Source organism: Neomonachus schauinslandi, chromosome 14, assembly GCF_002201575.2.
Source record: "Neomonachus schauinslandi chromosome 14, ASM220157v2, whole genome shotgun sequence".
Taxonomy (NCBI): Eukaryota; Metazoa; Chordata; class Mammalia; order Carnivora; family Phocidae; genus Neomonachus; species Neomonachus schauinslandi.
The window spans coordinates 71,808,682-71,835,980 of NC_058416.1; the positions used below are offsets into that span (position 1 = coordinate 71,808,682).

At 56.2% G+C, this 27,299-nt stretch overlaps 1 protein-coding gene across 1 annotated transcript in view; it reads left to right on the top strand.

Annotated features, from left to right (window-relative positions):
- The window catches only part of MN1 (MN1 proto-oncogene, transcriptional regulator), a 43,466-nt gene extending 16,482 nt beyond the window's left edge, over positions 1-26,984 (top strand). Inside the window, exon 2 of the mRNA XM_021703537.1 lies at positions 26,635-26,984. Within this exon, the coding sequence (XP_021559212.1) occupies positions 26,635-26,816 (182 nt within the window). The 3' untranslated portion in view covers positions 26,817-26,984. The remainder of the gene's footprint in view (positions 1-26,634) is intronic.
- Positions 26,985-27,299: the final 315 nt, after the last annotated feature.

Genomic DNA, 27,299 nt, shown 5'->3' on the forward strand with positions numbered 1-27,299 from the left:
CCTGGGGTGGGCTTGGGGGTTGTTTGGTGGTTTCCACAGGTACAGAAACTGGTCTTGAAATTAGAGCTGTTTGTGCTCGGCACCCCTCACCCCCTCATCTGCCCTCCCCTCCGCAGGCAGTTTCCCACCATCCTCTCTCTCTGATATCCACGTGCCCGCTCCCTGATGCCCAGGTGCCCGCTCCCTGCTCCCCGTTATGGGGCAGCTATGAAAGAGGATGCTTTTAGCCCCTGCGCACCCACCGAGGAGTGGTTCTGTGGGCCAGCTCTCTGCCGGGGCCTCTGTGGCCATTTTGGGAGGAGTGGAAATTGGGAACTTCTTGGAAGGCCTGCTTCGTGCCTTCCAGCAGAAGCTTGCGGCAGCATCGTTGTGGAAAGTCTTTGAGAGCTTATTCCTCTGGCTGCCATGGGCTGGTGTCTGCTGACCCAGGTTTTCCGGCCCTCCCCGGGTGTGCATCTGTGGAGATACTGTGTAGACTTGTGTTGGCAACTTCGATGTGCAGACGGGACCCAAGTCAGAGCTGCGGTGTTGCTCTAGGTCAATGTCCTGAAGTACGTGCTTGTAGCTTAGCTTTCGCTATCGAACTAGCGCGGAGGTGACAGTTTAGGTAACATTCTAGCCTGGGAAAGAACTTCTCCCGGTTTCGTGCCCCTTCTCCACAGCCGTGCCCCGCTGAGATATCCAAGGCGCAGAGAGGGCAAGCAACTGGGCCACGGTCACACAGCATGGCTGCAGAACAAGGATTGGACGGTAGCGGACCCTTGGCCTCGACCTTCCTTTACTACCTCTTGACCTCCTCACCTGCGAGTCAGGATCTGATTTTGCCTGGCTAAGCCTTGTGTGGACCGGGGCCGGGGACTTCTTAAACCGGAAGTCTCCAGGCCTCCTGTAGAAAGCACCCTGATACCCATTCCTGATGTTTAGGAGACTGTTCCTGACCTTGGGGAAGCCCCAGTGGCTCTGGATCCTGCCCGACAGGTGGTCTCGGGTTCAGGCCTGGTCCTCCGACTCTTCTAAGCTCTGTGACCTTATAGCGACTTCAGTGCTCTTAGTTTGGTTTCCTCATAACATTGAAAAAAAGGGAAAAAAAAATAGTGCTTCCCCTCCTAGAAGTATGGTGAGGACTGAATGGGACGATTGTAGCTAAACAGGACTAAACGGGGTGATTATAACGATGTGCTTAAGAGCATTGGCTCAGGAGCCAAACACGCTGGGTTCGAACTCCAGCAGCTCCCATTTCCTGGCTGTGTGCCCTTGGGTTGGCTGCTTAACCTCTCTGTGCCTCCTTTTCCTCATCGGTGAAAGGGGACGATCATCGTTCCTACCTCACGGAGCTGGGAGGATTCAGGGAGTTCATACATCCAGGGGCAAGTACTCAGAAGACTGCCTCTCACCAAGGAAGCGCTGTGCCTGCCCAGCTTTTATTGACCACCTGCTGTATGCCAGATGTTTCACATGCGTGACCCTTGGATGTGCAGGATGGTGTTGCTGCTGTTGTTTGTCCCAGCAAGGGAGGCCGTGTGACTTGTCCTCTGCCATCCAGTGGTGCAGGCTGGAGGGGAGGCTAAGTGCATCAGGCGCTTAGCCCGGGGCCGGGCGCCAGGCTCTTGCTCAGTAGATGTTACAGTGTCCTAGGGCAGGGCTCCTGCTGCAAACACCTCCGGCCTCACTGTCTGACCCTCTCCTTGTGTGGGGTGGCCAGACCCGCCCCCCGCCCCCCGCCAGTGGACCGTGGTGGGCCGGCCCCAGCCCGGCGCGGCCAGCCACGGCCAGCCACGGCTTGCTGGCGGCCGGGTGGCAGCGCTGTGATATTTTTCTTCCTCCTGACAACTCTCCCTGTGCGCTGAAGGCACAGTTCCCTGATATGCGTGAGTAATGGTCAGCCTTCTCATTGAAGGAATTCATGAGATGAGCCGGTCCCCCGCCTCTGAGCACTTTGCCAGGAGCCTGCGCCAGCCATAAACAATTTGAGAGCTGGCAATAAAATATTAAACCCCTGTGTCTGGCACCTCAGGTGAGGACTCGGGAACCTGGCAGGCTGAGGCTGAACAGCGAGAGTGCGAGTGAGCACGTTCTAGAGGGAGGAAACATCCCTGCCACGGTGAGGGTGGGAGGGGCTAACTGCCCGGGCCTGGGTTCGAATCCCAGCTCTGATACTGGTGTGCTGTGTGACCTTGGGCTGGTGGTTCACCTCTCTGAGCCTCTGTTTCCTCACCTGTAACACGGGGGAGATCCCTTGGTCCCCTCTAGGCTGGTTGCCATGGGGGTCGATGAGCCCTGTGCCCTGGGGGCAGTGAGCAGCAGGGTAGGGCTTTGGAATCAACTGGAAGGGAGTCTTTCTCTCTTCCCACATTGGCCAAATCACGGCGCCTTCCCCAGCCTCAGTGTCTTCTGCTACACCCTGGGGGAGAATAACACACCTCCCTCAGGAGCCTGGCCGTAGTCCTCATCTGGGGATGATATGAACCACCCCCCCTCGCCCACCCTCACCGGCCGGGCACTTGGCGATGTCTGGAGATGTTTCTGGTTGACACAGCTGTGGAGAGGGAAGTCACTCCTGGCGTTTAGTGGGCAGAGGCCAAGGCTGCTGGGAAATATCCCACAATACCCAGGCCCATCCCTGCCCCAGTCCTCCCCAACAAAGAATTCCCAAGCCCAGAAGGTCAAAAACACCAGTGGTGAGGAACCAGGGGGACAGAAGCCCCTGCCGGCCCAGAGTTTATATTCTAGGAGAGTGGACAGACCCACAGACAAGCAGCAAAACAAGAAGAATGACACAGAGCAGGCAGGGCGGGCAACAGAGCCTTAGGAGAAGGGGGCCTGCACGGGAGTTTCTCGACTGGGCCACCGGGGATGCCTCTGCGGGGTGGAGACAGATGAGCAAGAGACTTGAATGATGAGAAGGGACCAGCCAGTGGTGTGCTGCTAGCCCCAACAACCGGCTCTCTGGGGGAGGAGGAAAGACGCTTTCTGTTTTGTAGCATTTGCCGATTCCCCTGGTGTAAATTCTCCCCACCATAGCCCGATTTCAGGCTTGCAGCCGGCTTGCACAATCCCTCAACAGTGAACAGTCTACACCCCGCCTGGAGCCAGCTGAGTCAAGGTCTGCAGGAATGGGCTTTCAGGTGGGGGCACAGCAAGTGCAGGGTCCCCGAGGTGGGATTGAGCTGGCATCTGCCAGGAGCAGGGAGGGGCTGGTGAGGAGGGAGAGATGGTCCAGGCAGGCAGGGGCTGGACCACTGAGGGCTTGTCATGATCAAGTCAGGAGCGTGGATTTTATTCCAAGTGTGACGGGGAGCTGGGGAGGGTGTTGAGCACAGGAGGGATGGCATCTGAGGGCCCATAGCAGATGCGCAGTTAACAGCGGTTGCATCTGAGCCCAGTCTCTGAGAAGATGTTGGTTTCCCTTTTCTTTCTTCATGCCAGGCCCCTTCTGAGGAGGCAGAAACTCTTCCCCTAGTTTGGCAGCATCGGGGCCACTAGTGAGGGCAGGGTCGTACCCCCCTTCCCAGGAATAAGGCACTCAGAACCCAAGGGGAGGGCTCAGCCTGCCATAGGTGGGGGGCGTGGGGGACGTCCGTCCGTTCCCTGATCTGGGCAGGCCACGATTTATGTCCCGGCCCAGGGAGACTCTGTTTCCTTCTTTTCCCAGGCATTGTTCTCCACGCCTGACAGAGGTCACCGGGACAGGAAGGCAACAGGCCCTGCTGGGGCCAGCCCAAGGAGGTGCAGAGGGCTGAGCCTCTGGGTGACCCGGGCCTGGCGTCCACCTTCTGGGAGCTTTTCTTTTGCTTTCCTCCCTGACTGTCTGAGCTGCAGAGCAATTGTTACAGGCTACAGGCATCGGGTGCTGGTCATGCCAAGCCCCATGTTACAGATGAGAAAGCTGAGGCTCAGAGAGGCAAATCTACCTGCCCAGGGTCAGCTGGCTGGGAGCGGGGGCAGAGCACACATTCATGCCTGGGCCTTTCTGACTTGGGAGCCCCTGCTCAGGACCGCTAAGGAGCTAAGGGCGAGACTGGAAGCGGATTTCTCACCAACAGATGCTCGAAATGAAAACCGACTCCTGGTCTCGCCCCCTTCTAGCAAATGTCAGCCACACCATTGGCTATTGAGATCTTTACCATCCGTGTTCCTCACCGGTGAAGGCGCAGCGGTCAGGGCCCCGGGCCTGGGGGCAGGGAGGTGACCTGGTGTGACTAGGCCATGCAACTTTGCTGAGCCTCAGTCTGCCTGTCCGTCAAATGGGTCCATTCTGGTCTCTTCTAAGACCCCCATAGGGAGGGAGCATCTCCCCGTGTAGCTGTCGCCTACTTTTTCTGTGCCCTGCACCAGGCTGGAAGCGTAGCTGTGAACCAAACAGACGCTATGCCTGTTGGGGGGCGGGGATTATGCAGGAGGCATGGGTATAATGGACAGTTGCGTGAATGTTCCACAGGAAACTGGCCAGTGGAAGGAGAGAAGGTCTGGGGTGGGCCTGCTGGCCAGGAGGGCTGGGCAGCTCTGCCATAGGAGTCGAGACCACAGTGAAGACAAAGTGGCAGCCATTTGCAGCACCTGGCATGGGCTTGGCAGCCAGAAGGTGCCCCGGGATTGAATGACTGCAGGAAGGGGCTTTGCCAGAGGCAAGGGTCCATCCCTGCCTGGTCCCAGGGCTGGGGGCTGAGCGCCACCCCAACAGTCCTGAGACCTAGGAGGGCTGATGGGACTTTCCCTCCAGAGGGGCTGGGGTGAGGAGGGAAGGGAGGGGCCCCCGGACGTTAGCATTAGAATTCCTCATCCCCAGCCCACTGGCCTGCCTCCTGTCTCCATCCCCAACACCGGTCCTCACCAGCCCCTCCTTCCCATGGGTCCTGCTTGCCTGAGCCCTAGTGGCCCAGGACACAGCCTCTGTCCCAGCCGAGGCTTGTTCCAGATGCCAGGGCCCCGCCTGACCCGACTGGGTCGTCAGAGGGTGCCTCGAGAGGCCACTGGAGCTAGTGTTTACGCCCCAGACCTCGGGGAGGAGGATGGCACAGGAAGTCTGGGCCTGCACTCTTAACAGCGCCGCCTCCCCATGGACTGAGCCCTTTGCTGTCCTGCGCCTCCGTTTCCTCATCTGTTTTTTGGGTTAAACAGGGTCTTAGTGAGGATTACAGGAAATAATGTACTTACCCAGCATCCGGCTCATCACAGAGGTCACTAAACCCTGACATAAATACAGGTCCCTTCCCCCTCCCACCCCGCAGGAAGAAGTGGGGAGTGGGGGCCACCTTACGGGGTCACTCAGTCCCCAGCTTGCAGTGAGAAATTGGCCTGCAGAGTTTGGGAGGGTGGTCTGAAGTGCTGTGGAGGGTAGAGACGGTGCCCACAGCGGTTGGCAGGAACTGCCCAGACGGTGTTTTAGAACATAAGTCCGTGAGCACATGGATCTGAGGTAAAAATCGGGCATTTTTCGGGACCCCCTTAAGAGCTTTCAATACCCTGGTCCCGCATACCCACTTCTCAGACTCCCTATCAGCGTAGGGTTTAGAAAATCAGTCCCTTGCTAATGTTAGGAAACTTCTCTAAAAATCATGGCAAGGGTGCTAAGAAAGAACATAAAGAGTATTTAGAACAGTGACGGGCTCTCCGCGGGCTGTTAAACACAATGCCTGGCTGGCAGGAGGCCCCAGTTTCTGTTACCTGTTACTTTGTCATCGGCCTGGGCCACCGACTGGGGACAGCACAGATGCATACCCCGCGGGACTTTTCTTGTTGCTCGTGTTTCTCCCCAAATCCGTGGGGCGGTTTGCTGGAGATGTCTGCCTCGAACATTCATTTATGGTTTCAGCCAACAGAAGTGGGGCAGAGAAGAGGGTGGGCAGGAAGGTCAATCCTCTCTGCCCAGAGTGGGGTCCGTCCATGTCCCCCTTGCGTTTTAAGGACTGGTACAAAGAGTCTTTGCATGCCAGTCCCTGGGGGACAGAAAAATAACCCCAGCTGTGGTTCCCCAGGTGTTCGCTCTGTCTCCCCCACCCCTCCTCTCCCCCCTTCTCCCTTTCATTCCTGGAACAATGTTCCGGCCAGTTCCTTTGGGCTCCTCCACATTCCCTGCCAAAAACAAAAACCATTCTTAACCCCAGATGACCAGGCCTGCAGTCGTTTTGTCTGGTATGTGGCGTCCGCCTGGGGTGGGGGGGCGGCACGCATGCTTCCAATTTATATTCCAGAATGCCAGCTTCAAGGGGAGCAGAAGCCGGAGGAGAGAAAAGACCTCAAGGAGCAAGGAGTCCAGAATCGCCCAGATTTCGAGAGAGGAGAGAGAGGGTGAGGGAAGGGCCGGCTGGCTCAGGGGTCTGAGGCCAGCCCCGGGGGGGGGGGGGGGGGGGGGGGGGGGGGGGGGGTTTGGGGCCCGGCCGGGGCCGGGCCCCTTCCCCCCCCCCCCCCCCCACCGCTCCCCCCACTTGTTAGCCACGTTGTGGACCTCGGATTCTGCTCTGTATTCTATTTGGTTATGATTATTTTTTAATGAGGTCAGACTGAAAATCCATCTGTCTGGGCCTGCCTGCCTAGGTTTGAAGGCAATTAAACTGGAGACTAACCTCTTAATTAGGGTTTCCCTGTGTAAATCTCGTTTGATAAATTCCTTATCATCTTCGGCTTTAACTACAGCGAGGTCTCAAGAGGGGATTGCGCACCCCCCCACCCCTGCCGGGACCTCTGAGTGAATCCCCCCCAAAGAGGCTGCCTGCTCGATCCGGGGCTCTGCCAGCCAGAACCTCCCCCAGGAAGGGCTGGGAGAGAGGCCCCTTTCAGGGTTAATTAATCAGAAAATTTAGTGGTGCCCGGTGATTCCGGAGAATTTGTCTGCCACCTTTTTATTCTCCTGTTCCCCCCTTCTGCCTCCCTTCTAGGTCTTTCTTTAAAAAAAAAATTTTTTTTTGAGAGGGGGTGAAGTGGACTCTACAAAAGGAAATCTGCAGCCCCCCTCTTTCCTTGCCACTCCCTTCCCCCCCACTTCTCCCCAACCTGTTTGTCTGTGTGGATGGTTAAATTTTCTTCCTTCCCTTTTTTAAATGCAAGTGCGGCTGGGAGTGGAAATGTCAGGGGTCAGGCTTCAGGCAGCAGGGAGCAGGGCCGGGCAGTCTCGGCTTCTGTCTTTGCCATTTGGGAGAAATCAGAGCTGAGCTTAACCCTTTGGAGCCCAGCCCCGGCCTGGGGGGCTTGGGTGCTTCCAGACTTTCTTCACTAGCGTCAGGGGACTATGTCACCGGGACTCCATGTTCTAGGGTTTTAGGCGTGGGGGCGGGGCTGGTGGAGGGGGCGAGGGGTGGGCCAGGGACCATCCCAGCAGCAGCCCTTAGGAGAATGTCAGGTTGGATTTATGGTACTGAGCACCTGTCCTCTGTGCTGGGGACCTGGCTCCATTTGCCATCCATTTGGATGGGGCTGGTGGGCAGGCTTGGCCACATTCACTGCTTTAACCCTGTCAGCATCCCAGGAGATGCCCCCCTTTACAGATGGGGAAACCGAGGCCCGGGGGGGGGGCGTGGTGATATGCTGAGTCTCCCAGTTGGTAACAGGCAGGGATGGGGCTGGGGTCTGTATCCTGAACCCTTGATTCCAGAGCTCCCCGGGGTCCAGTAGGGGAGGACAGGCCTGTCTCAAGGACGGCATTTGGACTCCTTGAGAGCCCAGCATGAGTCAGCACCTTCCCTGAGCCACCCATGGCATCCTCACAGCCCTGTGAAGCAGCTACTTCTGTGGACCCATTTTACAGATGACGTGAGTGAGGTGCGGAGGTGGGCGTGGCTAGCAGGAGCTAAAGCCCGGTCTGCACTCCCATCTTTCTGCCCACTGGGCCAAGCTGCCCCTCGGCATGGGGACACTACCAGTCCACGGAAACGGGAGAGACAGTACAGAGCTCACGCCTTGTGACCAAAGGTCTCCATCACCTGTGGGGTTTTCCAGGGGCGATGCGGTGGGGGATGCATGGTCTACAAACTGGGGCTCAATGCACGGGTGGCTGGGGTGTTGTCAAGGTAATACGGGGTGTAGTTTGTCAGTGGCTTAGGTCAGCACCTGGCAGAGCTGCCCCCAGCACGTGGGGCCCATATGGTAATGGTCACAAATTTTATGCCTCAGTTTCCTCATTTGTGAAGAGGGGATGACAGCAGTGTCCACGTCAGGGGGTTCTTTGGGAACTGCCTTTGTTCAAGCACGTAAAGCCTTGTGATCAGATGGCTCACACCTGGCAAGCTTCAGTATAATTACCATGTTGTTATTTATTCCTGATCATGGCGGGGGGGAATGTAGGTGGCCACAGGGTCCCAAAGAACAGCACCCCATGTTGTGATGATACCTGTGTGGATAGCCAGGAGTGCGAGGGCTCCCAGTGGGAGCCAGTGAGAGCCGGGAGCCAGGGGGACTGTGCCCGGGCTGACCTCAGAACCTGGGCTGTGTGGCCCTGGGCAAGTCACCTCACCTCTCTGTGCTCTGGAGCTGGGAGGGAATGCCAGCGTCCTCTGTCAGCGGTGGCATGAGTCTAGACCTTGAATCTGCAGTGGGGGTAGAGGAGGATTTGCTTCACGGCTTTGCCCTTAACTGGTCGGTGGCTCTGGGATCCACTCTGCTGGCCAGGCGTCAGTTTCCCTGTCTGGAATGTGTAAATCATGGTGAAGCTTAGAGGAAGCGCTATGCCCAGATGCGTTCTGTAGCCTCCAAGGAAGCTGTTCAGACATCAGAGATTATTATTAGAATGACAGAAAGTGGGATCGTTTCTCTGCCAAGTGGAGGGAAATCTGAGCACAGAGGGAAATCAAGCACAGCACTTGGAAGCTCCAGGTCTGCCCCAGGACCTTTGCTCGGCATCTGCCTCCCAGAGGGTGCCGTGGGGGGAGGGAGAGAGAAAAGGAGTCCTTTTGCTGTGTGGCCTTGAGTGAGTCCTGTTGCTACTGTGTGCCTCAGCTTTCTCATCTATAAAATGGGCACGGCAGAGTTCCCGCCTCATAGAGTGGACGTGAGGACTAAGTGAAGCGAGGTAGAGGTATTCAGGGTGCCAGCCTGGGCTCCCACAGATGCCATGCATTTGGTCACTGGTCACCGGTCACCGTGACAACGGCTCAGGCTGAGCTGAGCCTAGAAAGGTCTTCGGAGCTGCCTGAAGCGGAACTTGAATTCTCCCCTTGCCGGCCTGTGGCCTCCCTTCCTCCCTCCCTCTGAAACCGAAGCCCAGCATCTGCTTCCCCAGGAGCTGTTTAATATTCTGCTGGGGTAAAATGAACTCATTGGAGCCACCCGAAAACAGCTGAATGAACCCCGGCGCCCGCGGCCTTTCAGAGCGACTCCAGACCCCCCCCCCAGAACTCTGGGAGGCTGGCAACCACAGCAGCTGTGGGAGAGGGGCCCCCTTTTCTTCTTGGTGCCCCGGGGGAGCCTGTGCCCCCAAATGGGGCTCCTGGAGGGCCGGGTGGGGAGCTGGAGCCTGGGGAGGGGCAGCCTGGATTTCTCGGCCTGTTTGGGGCCTCGTTTGTACTTCTTGGCTCGGAGGTTCTGTGTGTGGGGCCTCCTTGGGGAGGCTGAGAAAGCCAGGCCTTCCCCAGATTCTTCTTCTGATCCTCCCCCACCCCGGCTCAAACTGGGTCCAGTGGAGGCAGGAGGTCCCAGCCTGCAAAGCTGCACCGCTTGATGCTGACGATCGATCGTCACGGTTGTACCCATTGAGCACTTGCTGAATGCCAAACACAGTGCTCGGCATGTTGTCTGTGTTATCTTATGGACTTCCCAAAACCACTGTGCCAGTTTAGTCTCCTTATTCCCGTTTGACAGATGAGGACACTGAGGCCCAAGAGGTGAGCTGGCTTGTCCAAGATCATGCCGCTAGGAAGTGGCCAAGCAGAAATCCATCCAGGGCCCGGCTTTCTCCTGGATGGCACACAGATGCCTGCCCATGATCCTTTGGGACCCAGTGGCCTCTTCTGTAAAGTGGCGGTGGTGGGGGGCATGGTCTGACATGCCCACCTGCTGGGCTATCCTGAGGTTACAGGACCTTCACGCCCATGGAGGATTTCCCATGCACATACAGTTGGTGCTCACTTACGTCGTCATCACCTGATTATTACTTTGCCCGTTTCCTGTTCGGGGCATATCTCAGGGCCCTCTCCCTTCTCCTGCCTGCCTGCCTGCTTGCCTGCCTCCTTTTTTACCCCAGCAACCTGGGAAAGCAAATGGTAACAAAGTGCTTCCAGGTAGAAGCTGAATTAATTTCATGTAATTGTCCTTGATAAAATTAAATACTACTTGCAATTAGTCTTGGGCAATTTCGCTACTGAAGCAGTGGGATAAAAACAGGCTGAGTTGGTGCCCACTGGGCCAGGCGCTGGGCCTGTTGGCGGCTAGGTGAGAGCTGCCCGTGGATGCCGCAGATGCCCCATGGCCAGGAGGAGCCTCAGCGAGTAGGCAGGTTGGCCTGACGCGCGTCTTGTCCCTCAGCCTTTCCGGAAGATCCCTGCAGTCGATCTCCGGAAATGGAATCTAGACGTTCATAGCTTCTGCCCGGCGGTGGCACTTGGGACAAATCACCTCCCTTCCCCGAGCCTCGATTTTTCTCATTTGTAAAATGGGGGCATTTTTGCAAGTGGATTGAGTGTGGAGGGGTCAGCAGACCTTTTCTGTAAAGGATCAGATGCTGCTAAATATTTTGGGCTGCGCTGGCCATTCAGTCTGCGTCATTTCTTCCTAACCTTTGCTCTCGTCGTGTGGAAGCAGCTACGGTGTGTAGCACAGAGGAATCGCCCAGTACATGGAACCAGTTACTCTTACTATTTCCTGGGCTCGAAATACCTTTTATGGTAGATTTAAGAGTCTCCCTTTTTACTGTTCACACAGTGTCTATGCATTTTTTTGAGTTCTTTGACCGGAGGAGGACCTATTACCCCTGTTCCAGGGGACTAAGCCCAGAGAGGGAAAGTGCCTTGTCCAAGGTCACACAGCAGGGAGAAGGCAGAGGCGGGACCTGAGCACACACCTGGTTCTCCGCCTGGCCCAGGGCCCGCCTGGGAGGGCTCCAGATGCCAGTTGTCGGTATCAGATTGTGCTCACCCTCTAGTGAATGGGTGACCTTGGGCGGGTCCCCTTGGGTCTCTCCGTCTCCCCGTACCCATCATCTGGAAAGTGGAGATAATCCTACATCGCAGGTTGTCGTGACAATAAAGGAGGGGCTGGGGTAAAGGGACCCATGGGGCCGACCACGTAGCAGGGGATCAAGACAGAGGCCTCCCTGTTAGCCGTGTTGCTGTTAGGATAGAGCAAGGCCATTCGTTGTCTGCGGGCACTGCATTTCCAGGCACTTTTTGAGGATGGTGAACTTCTGCTCTCCAGAGCTTTAGTGGGGAAGATGCTCTGGGGAGAGTAGGAGGAAGAAGATGGGAGCTTTCCTCCTGGCCTGGCCTGGATCTGCCGCCTGACCTTGGGCAAGCCGCTTTACTGCCCTGGGCCTCAGTTTCTTTATCTCTGTGATTGCAGAGCTTCAGTGTCAGCTGCGAATCCGGATTGATTTCGTTCTGGCGGCCTTGAACATTGTGTTGAGAAAGACTCTGAGGCCGAGTCTGGGCTTCGTGAGGCCAGTGCTGTGGGCTCATGAGGAAATGCGTTTTGGTGGGAGTCCCTGGTGTTTGATAATCCTGGAAAAGATGACCCCCGTGGCTCCTTCCCAGCCCCCAGTTTACCTCCATCTATGGAGCCTTCCATTTGAAAAATGATGACGTTTGCCTTTTGTAAGCAAAGCAGTTGACATGGCAGCTGCTGACACAGATGGGTACTTCCTGGATTATAATTCTAGACCGGTGCTGTCCAATAGAACTTTCTACAATGATGGAGATGTCCTAGGTCTGCACTGTCCAGTATATAATGACTACTGGCCGCGGATGGTTGTTGAACCCTCGTAATGCGGTTAGTTGTGAATGAAGAATTGATTTTTAAATTTAAAAAGCCACGTGTGACTGGGGGCTGCCATGCTGGACAGCCCAGTTCTAGCCTCACAGAGCTCCCGAGCTGCGTTATCGGGGCCTCCAAGATCACGGACTTGTTATACCCCAGGCCGGTCGTGAACTCTGGGTAGGTCATCAGGTGCAAGCCTGTTGCTTAGCAACAGACACTCAGTAGAGCCCTGCCCCAGGCAGCCGGAAACCACCCCTGCAAGAGTTTTGCTTAGGTGGGTGAGCTGCGCGTACCTGAGAGTAAAGGCTTTTCCCTTTACTTGTCCCGCTCCCCTCCTGGGGGGCCTGATTCCCCAGGGCTCAGACCCTGCAAGGGGGTGAGGCCTGGCCTGGATCAGTTGCCCCCATCAGATAGCATGTATGCTAGCTTCCCTGAGAAACTGGCAGGTGCTTCCAGATGCAGAGTGAGTGCACCGGGAGGGAAGGCAGGGTGCCAGCCCTTTAGGAGAGAGGGGAATCTTTTTTTTTCTTTCCTTCCTTCTCTCCTCCTCTCTCCCTCTTCTTCCCTCTGTTTCTGGCATGCAGCAAAAGTAGAAGAGCCTTTGGAAATAAACTTGACCTCATCCTGCCTCGATTGCTCCCCAGCTGTGTGGTGTTGCATGAGTCACCCCACTGCTCTGAGCCTGTTTCTGCCTCCTTTAAAAAGGAGTAACAGCCCCTCCCAGTGTAGGTTGCTGGGAGGTCCTGATGCAATGATATACATGGACCTTTTAGAACAGTGTCTGGGATGTGGTCCCCTTCCCTGAAGAAGGAAAAACAGAGATGGTGTGAGAGTGTTGGAGGGTTATTTAACTGACTCCCATGCTTGATGTCAACTTAAAACTCACCTCCCGGGTTGTCTGAGTGGGTTCGGGGGCTCAGGGCTGGTAGGCGGGAGGGGTGGGCTGGATGGGGGTGTTGGTTGGGAAAGGGGCCTTCCTGCATAGTCATTCTCAGGTGGGAGGAAATTTCTGGCATTTGTCAGCTGGTCCCCGCCTCCCCCAAGTTTTTCTTTCCATGAAAACGGCACCTGCATTTTGTGGCTTCGTCACACACCAGCAGGGTCTAAAATAAATTGGGAGAATTCTAGTGCCCAAACTTGGAAGGAAGGGTGTTGGCTGGATTGGGGTTGTGGAAGTAAGTGGATATCATTCCTCCATTGCTGGATAATAGTCTGTGAGGGGGTGTGGTCCCTTTCAGTAAATTTTGGGTAGGGGTCAGTGGGCAAGCCTCCGAATGAAGTCTTGTTTCACTGGTACCAGGAAGCCTTGAAGAGTTCCTATTCAGGTCTGTCTGGAGGTCCAGGTGATGTGGTTTGATCTTCCTTATTTTAGTGATTCTTTAGGGTCTGTTCCTGCTTGTAGGAATCGATAGAGTCAGCATAAACTGGTCGAGGGCCTACCGTGTGCCAGGTGCCAGGGCCATGTAGTGAATAGGAGAGTTGAGGCTCCGATGTCATGGAACTCATATCCTAGGGGCTGTGGTTGAGAGTAGGACAATTAGGAGAGGTCGGGGTTAGCACTGGGTGTAATAATACAGTGCACATTGGAGTCCACGGAGGGGCTTGGAAAGACCTACTTGAGGAAGGAGGAGACAGACAAGTTACTTAGGTGAAGGGCGAAGTGACAGTAGTGGTCCAGAAAGAGGGGAGCTCAAGCAGGAGTAGTGTCGCCACCACTTGGTGACAGCATACTGCAAACTCCATTGTCAAACCTTCTGAATGAGGAGAGGACTGAGTGCTGGCTTAGGCAAGCAGGCAAGAATTCTCTGATTTATTTACAGTTCTGCCCCTGACTTACTCCTCTCTGGTCTCAGTTTCCCCAATTTACAGTACTGGCCAGCTCAGTCTTCCTAGGGTCCAGTTCTGCCTTCCTCAAAAAACCAGAGGGACAAGAGGGTGTGACCTCTGCCATGGAAGGAGTGCAGTGGCCCCTGCCTTCCCAAGTCAACCCCAGAGACTCACTCTGGGCATCATGGGCCCCAGTGGGGACACAGACGGCAGAGCCAAATCCCCACTCCCATCCTCAAGGTACAGTTTAGCCAACAGTTCCTGTAAATCCACAGCATAATTTGGGGTGGGCAATACCTACCTGGATGGCCTCTTTAGGTCACCGAGTCACAGGCCTGGCAGTAGGGACTCCTGCCAATTACAGAGGGGACAGCAGCCCAGAGAGGGTGAGTGATATCCCTGGAGGCACACAGCCAGCTTCTGGCACAACTGGGTCCTGGTTTCCTGCAGTGGGGGAGGGAGAGCACCACCTGGAGGGAAAGCAAATTGGGGGTTGTTTGTGGCAGAGACACCTCCCTTCAGAAGCCTAGGCTGGACCTTCCAGAACCCGTGGAAGATGGGAGCTGAGGATGGGTGGGCCAGCCACCGGGCAATCCAGGGGCTCTGTTCCCTGTTGTTTGGATGGGAGTGACCAACCGGCTCTTTCTAGGCCCAGACCAGCTTCCACTGTTCCACCTGTCTCTCTCCCGAGGTGGGGCAGATGCCGCGGGTGGTTAAGACCATGCAGGCTCTGGACTCCTGCGGACCTGTGTTCGAGTTCCAACTCTCCACTTTCTCGCGGTGTGACCTTGACCCTGCTAGGACGGCTGAGGGCATAAAGGAGATCAGCCAGTGAGGAGGCCCCGGGGCCTGCCCCAGGGCTGATGCTCTGCCCCCCAGGGTCCACCTAGGCCTGCTTGTCCTGCCCGTCTCTATCCCCTTTGCCCATTGCTCTGTCCTTCTGCAAGTGGAGACTGAACTGTGACAGGGTGCTCAGAGGCCGTGCAGGAGTGAGCCCTGGCCTGATGGGGCTGACTTGTTCTGCCTCGGAGAGCCCACCTTTCTCCTTTTGTTGCACTGTAGACACATTTTGGAACGGTGTTTTTAAATAACAACCCCTATCCTCCCACCCCCTCAACCAACATTTTAATGTTTTATTGATTTTTTTAAGAGATTTTATTAATTTATTTGAAAGAGAGAGAGAGAATGAGCTGGGGGGACGAGCAGAGGGAGAGGGAGAAGCAGTCTCCTCGCTGAGCAGGGAACCCGAGGCAGGGCTTGATCTCAGGATCCTGGGATCATGACCTGAGCCGAAGGCAGATGCTTAACCAACTGAGCCACCCAGGTGCCCCGTTTTATTGATTTTTAAATAGGAAGGCAGGGAGGTTTCCAAAGGAGCCTGAGAAGGAAGACCAGGGACACAGTGAATGGGAGGGACATTTCTGACTCCCTAAGGGTCACTGTGCAAGTCTTCACAGATCAGCAGTGTTGTTTACACATAAACATTTTCCTAGGGAATGCGTATTGGGCACCTACTGGGTGCCTGGTGGCTCCTTCCTACTTGTGTGAACTTAGACAAGTGACATCACCTCTCTGAGCCTTAAGTTCAAGGGTCAGCAAACTTTCACTGTAAAGGGCCTGATAGTAAATATTTTAGGCTTGTGGCTTATACAGTCTCTGTCACAACTACTCAACTCTGCCATTGTAGCATAAAACAGCCATAGACTAAATGTAAATGTACAGGCGTGACTATGTACCAATAAAACTTTATTGACAAAAACAGACGGTGGGTCGGATTTGACCTATGGGCTATAGGTTGCTGACCCTGGCAGGTCCTTCACCTGTGAAATGGCGCTGAGTGAATAGAAGCTGCCCTCCGGGATTACGGTGAGGAATTAGTTTAAAAGAATGAATGCATGACAGGTATTAACGCTATAATTATTGTCTGTTATTGTTAATATTATCATATTCATTCTCCTGGCAGCCCTGCCCAGTAGGTGTATGGTCTCATTTCACACATGGGGAACCTCAGATGTAGAGAGATAAGGAAGTTTCCCTCAACCCTTCTGCTCACTGTTGGATAACCCGGGATGCGTCTTTTTGTGCCTTGGTTTCCCCACCTATATCCTCAGCGAGGATCTGTTGATGGAAATGCACAGGGCCCGGTGTTCACATTCGTTGTGTGGAGGGGAAGTGGAGGCGTAGAGAGGCGGAGTCCCTTGCAAGGGCCATCGGCTGACGCATGGCCAGCCTGAGCTGGGTTTCTTGGGGACCCGGGTTATAGGCATCTGACTCAGAAGCTGCTGGGGAGGAATGGCCCGCCCAGTTAGATCAGAGCTCTCTCAGAGTACCATTCTCTTGGGGGTGGGATCACATCCCCCCACTTGTTTAGAGTTGTAGAACACAAAGGACCTTGTCCCCAATGGAATGTGTTTCTGAGTCAGGTTTACCATGCCAAGGCTGGAATGGATGAGGTGCAAGCTTCTTATTCATGTTGACAGATTCCCGATGCCCCTCCCTTGCTCAGCAGTCTTCCTTGGCTCCCTTCTGCTCTCAGGAACAAAGCCAAACACTTCCTGGGGCCTCCAGGGGCCTCCGTGACTGACTTCATTTCAACTTTGCAGCCTCCTTTTCCTCGCTCTCCCCCGGGCCCCAAATCAGGGCCCCTGGTTCTTCCCGGTCACGGTAGAGGCTTGGAGCTCACCTCTTGCTTCTCTCGCTGCAAAGCTTTGTAGTCATCCTTAAGCACCCTGCTCCCCCTTGTATGTCCTCTCCTCTGCAAATTCTGCCCTGGATCCCCACCTGTCCCCTGGGTCTGTGACACAGGGCAGCCTTGTGCTGTGGCAGTGACGGCTCTGTTTTACACTTAAGTGTTTACTGAATATCTCTCTGCCAGGCTGAGAACTCGGGGGTGGGGGAGGGGCGGCAGGCAGGCTGGGGGCTCTGTGTTGGGATCCCCTCTCTGAGTCCCGCGTCCAGCATACAGCTGGGAGCACCTGTTTGGTCAGGATGCTTTGGCTCATCGCCCTGCTGTTATTGCTGTCTTAAGGGCCCCCTCTTTTTTTTTTTTTTTAAGAGAGGTAGAGAAAGGGAAAGAGAGAGTGGGGGTGGGAGGCGCCGAGGGAGAGGGAGAGAGAATCTTAAGCAGGCTTCACGCCCATCTCAGAGCTGGATGTGGGGCTCAATCTCACCACCCTGATGAGATCATGACCTGCGCTGAAGTCAAGAGTCGGCTGCTTAACCGACTGAGCCACCCAGGCGCCCCTCGAGGGCCCCCTCTTACAGCCTGGCCCCAGGAAGGCTCAGGTTTGGAGAAGAGAACAGGATATGGAGGGGCACCTGGGTACCAGGTCCCTGGGTACTAGCCCATTGCCCCTCTCTGCCAGGCAGGAATGACCGAAGACATTTTTCAGGTGAGGAAATGGAGACTCAGGGGGTCAGAGTAGCTGAAGCAGGGTCCCGCAGCCTGGTGGTGACAGGGTTAGGATTTGACCCCAAGAGTCTAGCTGCAAAGCACACGACTATCCCATGACGGACCCCCATGCAGAGCCCTTCCTCGGGGTTGCAGAAACGCTATGGGAACTTGTCTGGGTGAACAGGCCACCTGCAGCCCCACCGAGCCCGTGTAGGAAGGTCACAAAGCTCCCACAGACCCTCGGGGGGAGGGGAGCAGGACACATGTCCCCAAGAACCCCCACCCAAAGCATCAGCGCTTTGAAAACTTACTTTGTAAAATTCTGAGTTGTTGCCAAATCGGGTCTTTTCCTTCAGTGGGCTGAAAGCAACGAGGTTCTACCTCAACAGAAACATGTGTCTGTCTGTCCGTCTGTCTTATTTTATAAAATAATTGTTGAACGGCTGATCGCCCCCAGGCAGCGTGCCGGGAGCTCAGTGAGGTGTCTGCCTTGGTGCTAGGTTGCCCCAGGAGAGAGGTGAGGATGCTGGGGCTCAGAGAGGGGCGGTGTGCTGTCCAGGGCCACCCAGCACTGGGTCCAATGCCATGGGGGCATGCACTGTGAGCAAATAGGCGAGAAAATGGGGATAGAGGGGTGGGGGGATGGGCTAGAATGGAGACAGGGGTTGAGGGGATCTCAGGTATAATAATCCTGCTAACAATGCTGAATAGCAGCTACTGTTTGTTGGCTCATCTTTGGTGCCTGGCAGGGGGCTGAGTGCTCTGCTCACAGTACCGCTGGGCCCTTCCCATGGTTCCGGAAGAATGATGCCACCCCCATCCCCATTTAGACTCCCAGGGCAGGTGCCTTGCTGCACCACTGTGGGCCCTGTCAGAAGGAAGGGGCAGGCTGAGGGGTCGGCCCGCGCCCCCCCACCCCCAACCTGTCACATCTCGGCAGCCCACAAGCCAGGAGTGGCCCGGGGGGTGCGCGGGGCTGCATCTGTCACAGGTCACTGGCCGTGTGGCCCAAGGCGCCAGGGGAAGGAGCCCAATCAGAGGCTCAGGGCCGGGTGAGGGGCCTGCGGTGTGCATCCTGTGGGCTTGGGCCCTCCTCCGCCACCCCAGCTCCTCCTTCAGGGCCCCGGGAAGGTCCTGGCATCCAGCCCCACCCCCCTCCCCAGCGCTCGGTCGCCCGGTCCCCACGATGCCCTCGCTGCTTCGCCTCAGTGGAGCCCTGAGCCAGTTCTCAATCTAAATGACAGCTGCCTTCAGCCGAGTCAACTCCAATTAATTTCCGAAGGCTTCCAGGGCCCTGGCTGAGGCTCGCACCAGACTCGGCCTCGCGCGAGGCCCCTTCTTCACCCTCGTGGGGCCGGTTGGGGGGCCGCACGAGGTCCCTCCTGATCATTGGTGGGGGGCCCTTTCTGCCTCCCAGGAGCCCCTGTGCAAGCTTTGGATCGCCCCCATCAGATGGGGCTGATGGGGAAACTCTCAGGCAGGGTCCATGGAGAGAGAGCGCTGAATGGGGGGGCCTCATATTTTTGTCCTTGGCTTCTCTGTCACCACAGGGTCATTCTCATCCCATCTGTGAGCAGCAGGGCTATCAGGGCCCTTTCCCAAAAAGTGAGTGTTGATTTTGGGGAAAGACACGGAAGTGTGGGGGCAGGGGGAGAGAACAGAGAGATTGAGAAAGAACTGGGGGGGGGCATTGTGAGAGAGTGAGAACGGGGCTAGGGGAGAGGGAGCACCCACCACTTTGGTTGGGACATTTTACTTTTTCATGTGACTTTGATGAACCCACACACTTTGGCATCAGGCAGACTTGGGAGTGACCCCGGGTCCTCCACTGGTTAGCTGCATGACTGTGGGTCAGTGACGTCCCCTTTCTGAGCCTCAGTTTCCCCCCCTGTGAAATGGGCTGGAGTGTTGGACCCTCTCTCCCCAGGTGTTGGGGTCATCCGATGAGATAGGCCGAGGCCCGGCCCGTAGGGAGCCCGAGATCAGTGCTCACTCTTATCAGCCCTGGAGCTGACAGGAGTACGGATGGGGTCACTTTTCCTTTTTCCTTTCCTCATTTGTCACAATGATACCCCTGCTAGAAGTTGTCCTCGAGGGAGGGCAGAGAAAGGGTGGGGATGCAGGCAGAGGGCTGGGCTGAGGAGGGGCTGGTCCCTTGACCTCAGTGAAATGCCTGGATGGAGTGTCACTCAGGCTGCCAGCTGCCCGCCCTCTAGGGTTGTGCTCCTGGGGCTTACTTAGGCTAAGGTATCTTTTTTTTAGGCTAAGGTATCTTAATGTCCCTTGCTTGCCGTAGGCTTCTGCCCCAGCTTCCTGCCTACATTGAGTGTAAAATCTGATTTCCCCGAAGGAATGAAAAGAGTCAGGGAGGTTGTCTATCTACCCACCACCATTCATTTCAGAGAGGACCAAAGAGGCCCAGAGAGGGAGAGGGACTTGCCCAAGGTCACACAGCAAGCAGGTGAAGAGCTGGGATGGGAATGTGAATCATTCTTTCAAATATTTAACAAATCCTGGGGCGCCTGGCTGGCTCAGTTGGTGGAGCATGTGACTCTTGATCTCAGGGTTGTAAGTTTGAGCTCCACGTTGGGCGTAGAGATGACTTAAAAATAAAATCTTTAAACAAAATAAGTAAAATATTTAACAAATCCTTTTTAGCTGCCTACTGTGTGCCAGGGACCAGAGAGACAGCTGGGATCCTCATGGCTGTGTCTACCCTCAGGGTCCCCAGGCCAGGCCCCTCTGAGGGGGGTTGGTCACAGGAGGGGTGGTTAGCCCCCCTGCAGATGGGGGAATAGGCAAGTTGAGCTTGCCCAAGGTCATGGAGCTGGTGAGATTTAGACCGGGGTGGGACTTGAATCCAGGCTTCTGAGCACACAGAGCTGGGTCTCGCCTGAAGCTGCCGAGCATGGGGGAGGAGTGGAGTGGGGGTTTGAGCGTGCCGTTTTCCTGCTTCGTTGGTGGCTCTGCAGACCCTCTGTGTGCAGCCCACAATCTGGCTTAGATTTGCTGTTCGCACCCTGAGCCCAAAGTAGGCGAGTCCCCTGGACCCTGTGTACCTCCCTGGAGGAGGGGACATGGGCCGGGGACCCAATATGGACAGGCAGCTGAGGAGGGGTTCTGCTTTGAGGTTGTGGGGTCCTGCAGAAGGGTTCCAGTTGGGTGGTGGGCGTCAGTTCCGCTGGGGTTGGGTCCCCCACATCCCCAGTGGTGGGTTCTTGGAGATGGGCCTTCGTGCTACCTTAAAAATCCTTGTGACTTTGCTTACTGCTGGGCAAGCTCTCTTCTCCTGTGACTTTTGTCTGCTGTGATAGCTGGTGGCCATTGCGTGAGCACCTGCCGTGCGCCAGGCGCCGTAGAACCTGGTGTAACTCGGCAAGGACCTTGGTGCTATCCTTGTCCCATTTCACGGGGAAGGAAGTTGAGGCTCAGAGAGGGACAGTGATTTGCCCAAGGTCAACCCACTGGGGGAGCGCCAGGGACTGAGATGCAGTCGTCTCAGTCCCTGGTCGTCTGACTCCGAAGCCCCCCCTCCCCATGATGTTTTTCATCCTTGGCAGCTTGTTGTCGAGGGCCCTGAACTCAGGACCGCCCCCCCCCCCATCCCCGCAGCGGCTCGGAGGTAACTGGTGCTTCATTGCCCTTATGCTGGCTGGGGGCAGGGATGTCATCTGTGAGCAGGGAGAGGGGTTACCCACCTCAGAGTAGGGGCGTCGGAAAAGCTTTGCCACAAGGCTGACAGCCAGGTAGATGGTGGGAGTCAGCAGGGGTGAGGAGGGGAGGGTGTTCTAGGCAGAAGACACGGCAGGAGCAGAGGTGTGGAGGCGGGAAGGATCAGGGCTTTATGGAGAGACTGTGTAGCTGGCTCTCGGAGAGGAGAGGCTGGAGGCCCACGAGGAGCGCAGGCTGGGTTATGTGAAGCTGGGAACTTGACCTTGGGAGCACTGGGGAGCCATGGAAGGTTTAAGCAGGAGAGGGGGCTGCTCATGCTTTAGGAAAGTCACCTGACTCACAGGGGGAAATGGCCTTGGGGGCCAGTGTGGAATTAGAAAGGAGACAGTGGGGCCTGCCCCGGGGTGGAGACAGTGGGGCAGGAGAGAAGAGCGATGTTCAATGCCCAAAGCTAGCCTGGGTGCAATGGCCCAGCCTTTCTTGGAGATGGGGACCAGGAGCTAGGAGAGCCATGGATGTGTCTGCGGGCCTCCGGGCCTCCCGGGCGCTGATAGGACCCGGCCCAACCCTGAGGCTCCCAGGCCTGCTTCTGCTTCCAGGCTCAATGGCAGCTGTCATACTCCAGCGTCTCCCCCTGCCAGGTCCAAATAAAGGAAAAACCAAAATACATTTCCCTTTGTCGGAATCCAGAGAGGGTGAGTCGGGCGAGAGTCATTCGCTATTGTGTTCTGGGGCCCACACTGCTCCTTACATAAGCTTGGAGTTAAAAATACGCCCGGAATTCTAATTTGCCTGCTTTGCCTGGGATCGCACCCTGGTCCCCCTCCACCCCACCTTGGGGGGCGGGGGGGGGCAGGCCCCCATGGAGAGGAAGAGACTATCCTGTGGCCGGGGTCCCCGACTGGCATGCGGCAGTATTAGCTCTGACTGCCTCCAAGGCCCTGGGCTCTTGAAGCCCAGTGAGCGTAATAACCCGAAGAGCAGCTCACCTTTTTGGGGGGCGCATCATGTGCTAAAGTCTGTGAACTTGGTTCCCATTTTGCAGTACGGGTTAACACCTTGCCCAGGTCACACCCTGCATGAGCAGCCAAGGAGCCTTTGATCTGGGCCCTAGTTGGAGGCCAACCCGACCCCCACAGCCCCCTCTCTCCGGCCTTCCCTATGGTGGTCGGTGGCGGGGGGTAGGTGGCAGGTGTGGACAGGAGGTGGACAGAAGTCCTGTTTCTGAAGGTTTAGAGCCGTGTGGTCTTGCCAGTCCCACCAAGCCCTGCCTTGGGGGGGAGGGGGTGGCGACTGCCCCCACCAAGCTCATGACTCCTGACTCACCCAAATTGGAACCCAATCCTGGGGATACTGAGTGCAGAGCAAGGTGGTGACAAGGTCTGTTTTGCTGACTTCAAAAAAGAAAGAACACTCGGCCCCCTCCGTGGGTGGCATCTCCAGAAGTAAAATGAACCACGAGGTGTCCCCAGGTCAACAGACGCATGTCTGTCCCCTTCTCCCTTCACCCCGCTCGGTCGTGGCTGGCAAAAGGGTGGCTGGGCCATGCCGGCCGGCCCCGCGGGTCCCCGCGCCTGTAGGCGGGTCAGCGAGCACGCGGGGCGCACCCGGCGCCGTCGGGTGGGAGTCTGCTCTGGGCTGGGCAGCACGCTAAGCCTTTTACATGGATCATTTCATTTAATCCTCGTCGCTGCCTCCATGACGGCCAGTCCTATTATTTTCCCCGTTTTCTAGGGCTGAGGTTCTGGGAGCCGAAGTGATGTTCGCAAAAGCCCCGTGCTCCGCAAAGGGTAGGCGCTATCGTGGTTGAGCCCAGGAGGAGAAATAGCAGCCTGCTTGTTAGTCATGCTTGGCACCGGCTTGAGGTCCTCTCCTTCCCTTCATGGCACCTACCGTCCCTGTTGGGGATCGATCCGACGCGGGTCTCAGGGTCACCGCGGGGAAAGCAGGAGGCAGCCGGCACCTCCATGCCATGGTACCAAGTTGGTGGCAGAAATGACCTTGTGGCTCGGGTGCTGTGCTGTGAAGGGAGGGGGTGCTGGGGAAGGGCCAGAGAGATCAGCTAGGACTTGTCTGTGCACGTGAAGGATGGGGAGGAAGAACCGGGCTTCCCCGCTCCAGGCCCTGCCCTTGCACGTGGGGACTGAGGCGGTCTGTTCTGGCCTGGAGGGGACTGTCCTTTAAAAACTGTCCCCACAGCCCTTCCTTGCTGGGCGGGCGTGACATCAGGTCCCAGGAACCGGAAGGCCCTCACCTCGTCCACTGTGCTCTCTGCACAGGGTGAGGCCCATTTGGGGTGATAAGTTTTGAGTTGATGACACCCCTGCCTCGAGGACTGATCCCCCCACATGCACAGTGTCATCCGCCCTTTCTCTTGTATGGTCCCCCCAAGCTGCTCAGAGATGGGCCTGCCAGGAATCACCATCCCCGAGTTGCAGGTGGGGCCAGCTGCCCAGGGATGGGGGGTTCGAGATCCCACCTCAGCCCAGTGCACGGGGAATCCCGGATTCAAAGGAGAGGGCTGGTCCAAGCTGCTGGCCTGGCCCTGGGGGACCCCTGGGCAGTTCCCTGCGCCCCCCAGGGCCTCAGTCTTCCCATCTGTCAAATAGGGATGAGGGTCACTCCACAGCCCACAGGCCCCAGCTGAGCCCCTCCTGTGTGTGGAGTGCTGTTGGCACCACAGTCTGATGGGGGAGGCTGGTCGCTAACAAGTGGAAAATGTGACAGTCTGCATCAGTGTCCGTGGCGCGCTGAGTAACTCCAGGGTCTCCCCCCAGTCCTGGGAGCTCGGCAAGGGGTGGTTTTATCTCTGGGTCCTGGGGTGGGGGGCCGGCATGCCTGCCACCGCCGAGGAGCAGGAACTGAGGGCTTCTCTCGAGGAGCGGCAGGCCCTGACTTGAGGCGGGCTTCTGTGGGACTGATTTATCCGTAGCCACTCAGCGGCGGCGGCGGGCGGGGGGGGGGGGGGGGGGTTGTATGTGTGTGGAAGCTGCGGTCCTAGGGCATGTTGGGTCCCCCCACCTCCGGCTGGAATGAATCTGGCGGGAGGATGAGTTTGGTCATGCTTGGGTTGTCAAGAACTGAAGAATAATATTCTCTCTTAAAAATATTCCCTGTGGATACCAGACTCTCTTGTTCGTCCCAGGCAGAGGCTGGGGAATCCTGCGCCCGTGCTCTGTGATGTTGGTCAAGCCCCTCACCCTCTCTGAGCCCCAGGTGCCCCTTCTAAGGTGGGGAGAAGGGGCACCCAGCTGCTGGGCTTGCGGGGGGATGGAATGCGATAACACATGGACATGTTCAGCTGTGTGCCTGGCACACCCTCATTAAATCCTCCCCAAGTAAGAAAAGCAGCTGTGTGTAGGGTTGGCACACGGCATGCTTCGGAGTCGTCTATAACTTGGGAATACGGCATCTTGAGGACATGTGGCCATTTGGGTCAGTGTGGAAACATCCCTCAGCAAACGCAGCTCCCAGAAGGGACCACAGGCCTCCTCCGTCTGCGCACAGAACTCGGGAAATGCTGACTTTCCTTCGCCTTCCTGGCGCTGCGGTCATAGAGCAAGGGAGCCAGCTGTCAGGAGCTTGGGCCTGGGTCTCGTCTTTCTTTAGCTGTGCAGACTTTGGCAAGGGGCCTCGGTTTCCTATCTGTAAAATGGGCACAAGCATTTGCTGAGTCAGCTCCTTGAGATAATGGGTGTAAAGTGAAGTAAGGAACCCTTTTCAGAATTCTCTCTCTCTCTCTCTCTCTCTCTCTCTCTCTCTCTCTCTCTCGGCAGATGCTCCCCTCCCCCAATCCAGATCTCACAATGCTTGGAACAGGATTCCTTCTGGGGGGATTAGGGAGTAGGGCGTCACTGGGAGCAAGGCAAGACTGGGCTCAAGAGCAGAGATGTGGGGGCTGAATCTGAGGCCCCTAGCTTCCTGGGGTACCTTCTCAGGTACCCCTGGGCTGAATTCTGAGGCCCTGGGTAGCACCACCGCTGCTAACCAGCTTTGAAACCTGGAGCTCAGGGCCTCAGCTTTCCCTTCTGCGAAATGGGAGCATAGACTCCAGTCTCATGGGCAGGAATGTGGCCACCTGGCCAGTCCAAGGCGGGGATGAGGCTTGGGGACCTCTAGATGGCTGCAAGGACCCCTCACCTCCTGACCTCCCCAGAGACTATGCTAGCAGCCCTGTCGGGGGATTTCTCTGTCTGCCAGGCCGTTACAAGGCCTGAGGGAGAGGACGTTCCCCCCACTTCAGCAATGAGGAACGAAGGCTCGGAGAGAGGGAGGGTGGCAGACCCCGTGCCGCACAGTGGTGGGGCTGGGATTGGGATTCAAGTCCTATGGCATCTGTGACTCCAAATGACTACCATGATGCTCTCTTCTGGCTTCACTGTCAGCTCCTGGAGGAGGATGAAGATGGCGTCTGCCTTATTTCTGGCCGGATCTGAAGGCTAGAGCCATGCCTGGCACATAGTAGGGACTCAGTAAGGTCTTATTAATTGGATGAACGAGGGAAGGAGCAAGGGAGAGAATCTCCACCCGCCCCGGCCCCAGCTGCTCCTGGCATGCAGGTCCTAAGCTGGGTGTCTCTGGGGCTCCAGGCTGGGAGCCCGGTTAGTCATGGCCTGGCCCATCCTCTGGGAGGATTTTCTCTGCAGGCTGTGGCTCAGCTCCCAGGGGAGGCCTCCCCCCTAATCCCAGAGGGCGGGATGGGCGGGATAGCTCCTGCCTGGCACAGGGCCCTGCTGACGAGGGCGGGCCAGTCATGGAGTTCAGTATCTGGGTGTGCTCCCTCAGCTGGAGCTGGGCCCCCACCCCCAGTTCCAGCTTTTCTCACTTCTTTGGAGTCAGAAATTTACCCATGTTCAAGCCCAACTCTGCCCCTTCTTGGCTGTGTGACCTTGGGCAGGTTGCCTCTCCTCTCTGAGTCAAGCTTCAGTCTCATCTCACTGAATGATAAGAATACTCATGGATATATAGTAGGTCTGAGAACAGACCCATTGGTCACTTGGCAGCAGTAAACTAGCAGCCCCCCGAAATGACTGTTCTGTTCCTTCCCTGCCTCAGAATTCCCAGCTCTTCCTCTCTTTGAGTGTAATTCATACCAAGGTGTGAGTCGTTGTCAGACTTTCTTTCCCCGCAAGTCTTTCTAACTCAGGCATCACTGGGATCTGTGGTGCTTCTGGGCCTGTGTGACTGTGTGAGAAGGAAATGGAAGGGATTTTCATTGAGGGTGCAGGGGAGGAATAGACTCCCTCACCCCCATCACTGTAAGTCCCTTCATAAAGCAGCTGGGGATGGACAAAGGGCACTGGTCTGGTTGGGGGGCCCTTCATCATTACTGGTCTGAGCAGTGTGGTACTGTTTCAGGAAGTCCCCAGCACACAGTAGGCCTCTAGCAAATGTCCAGAGCATGACAAGAGAAAGGGCTGTGTTCTAGATCCAGACAATCCTCCCCTCTACCTTTAACTGCTTCTGGCAAACTCCTACATATGCCTCAAAGCCCAGTTTAGATGCCCCTCCTCCAGGAAGCCTTCCCAACTTATTTCATGTCCAGTCAATCTTTTGGGAACTCTAGTCCATCAGAGATGGGCCAACCCTGCCCAATTCTCCCATTCCTGAGTAGGGAGAATCTGACATCGAGTCCTACCCTTGGCTGAGGTCTCACAGCCACATCAGAGTAGCAGCAGGGGCATTTGAACCAAACATCTCTAGATCTCCTCACATCGTCTTCAGCCATGAAAACAGGGAGTGGACGGTGCCTCTCTTTCCTTACCTCTCTCACTCTGCCCCCTCTTAGGGCCTCCTGCAGAGCTGAGCCTGCCGCTAACATTTCTTCCTTTTTTTCTCCGCAGCCCACGACCTCCCTGCAAATAAGGCCTCAGCAACCCAGCCGGGGAGCCACTTGCAGTGCCTGTCCGTCCACTGCACAGATGACGTGGGCGATGCCAAGGCCCGAGCCTCCGTACCCACCTGGCGGTCCCTGCACACCGACATTTCCAACAGATTTGGGACATTCGTGGCCGCCCTAACTTGAATTGACAAGAAATGCCCCTCCCCCATCAGGCCCTTCTTTCTCCCCCACCCCCCACCCCGTGCTCCCAAACCCCTCCTCCTCCTGCCCCACCCTTAATTTGAAAGGGCCACTATTGCTGAGTGGATGATTTTTTTTGTAGGTTGGTACCTGCTTAGTGGCATATGGACCGGAAAGGGTTAATTTAAAGGGGAAGAAAAAAAAAAAAAACCTCAAAAAATTTTTTTAAAAAAGAAAACTCGTCTGCCACAGTATGTTACCAGTGTTAACCCTTCTGCAGTTAGCAAACTTTTGCTTCAGCCTTTCTTCTGCTAGAGAATTCCCGTTTTTCTGTAATCTTGGCATACGTTTTTTTAGATGACCTCTTTCCTTGTTTTATTTTCATGCTGCTGTATGTCCAAGCATTGTTATTTCGTAATAAGACAAGAGTTACTTTCTTTTTTATTCTCTTTTATTCTCGTTCCTCTCCCCCCTCCCACCCCCAGC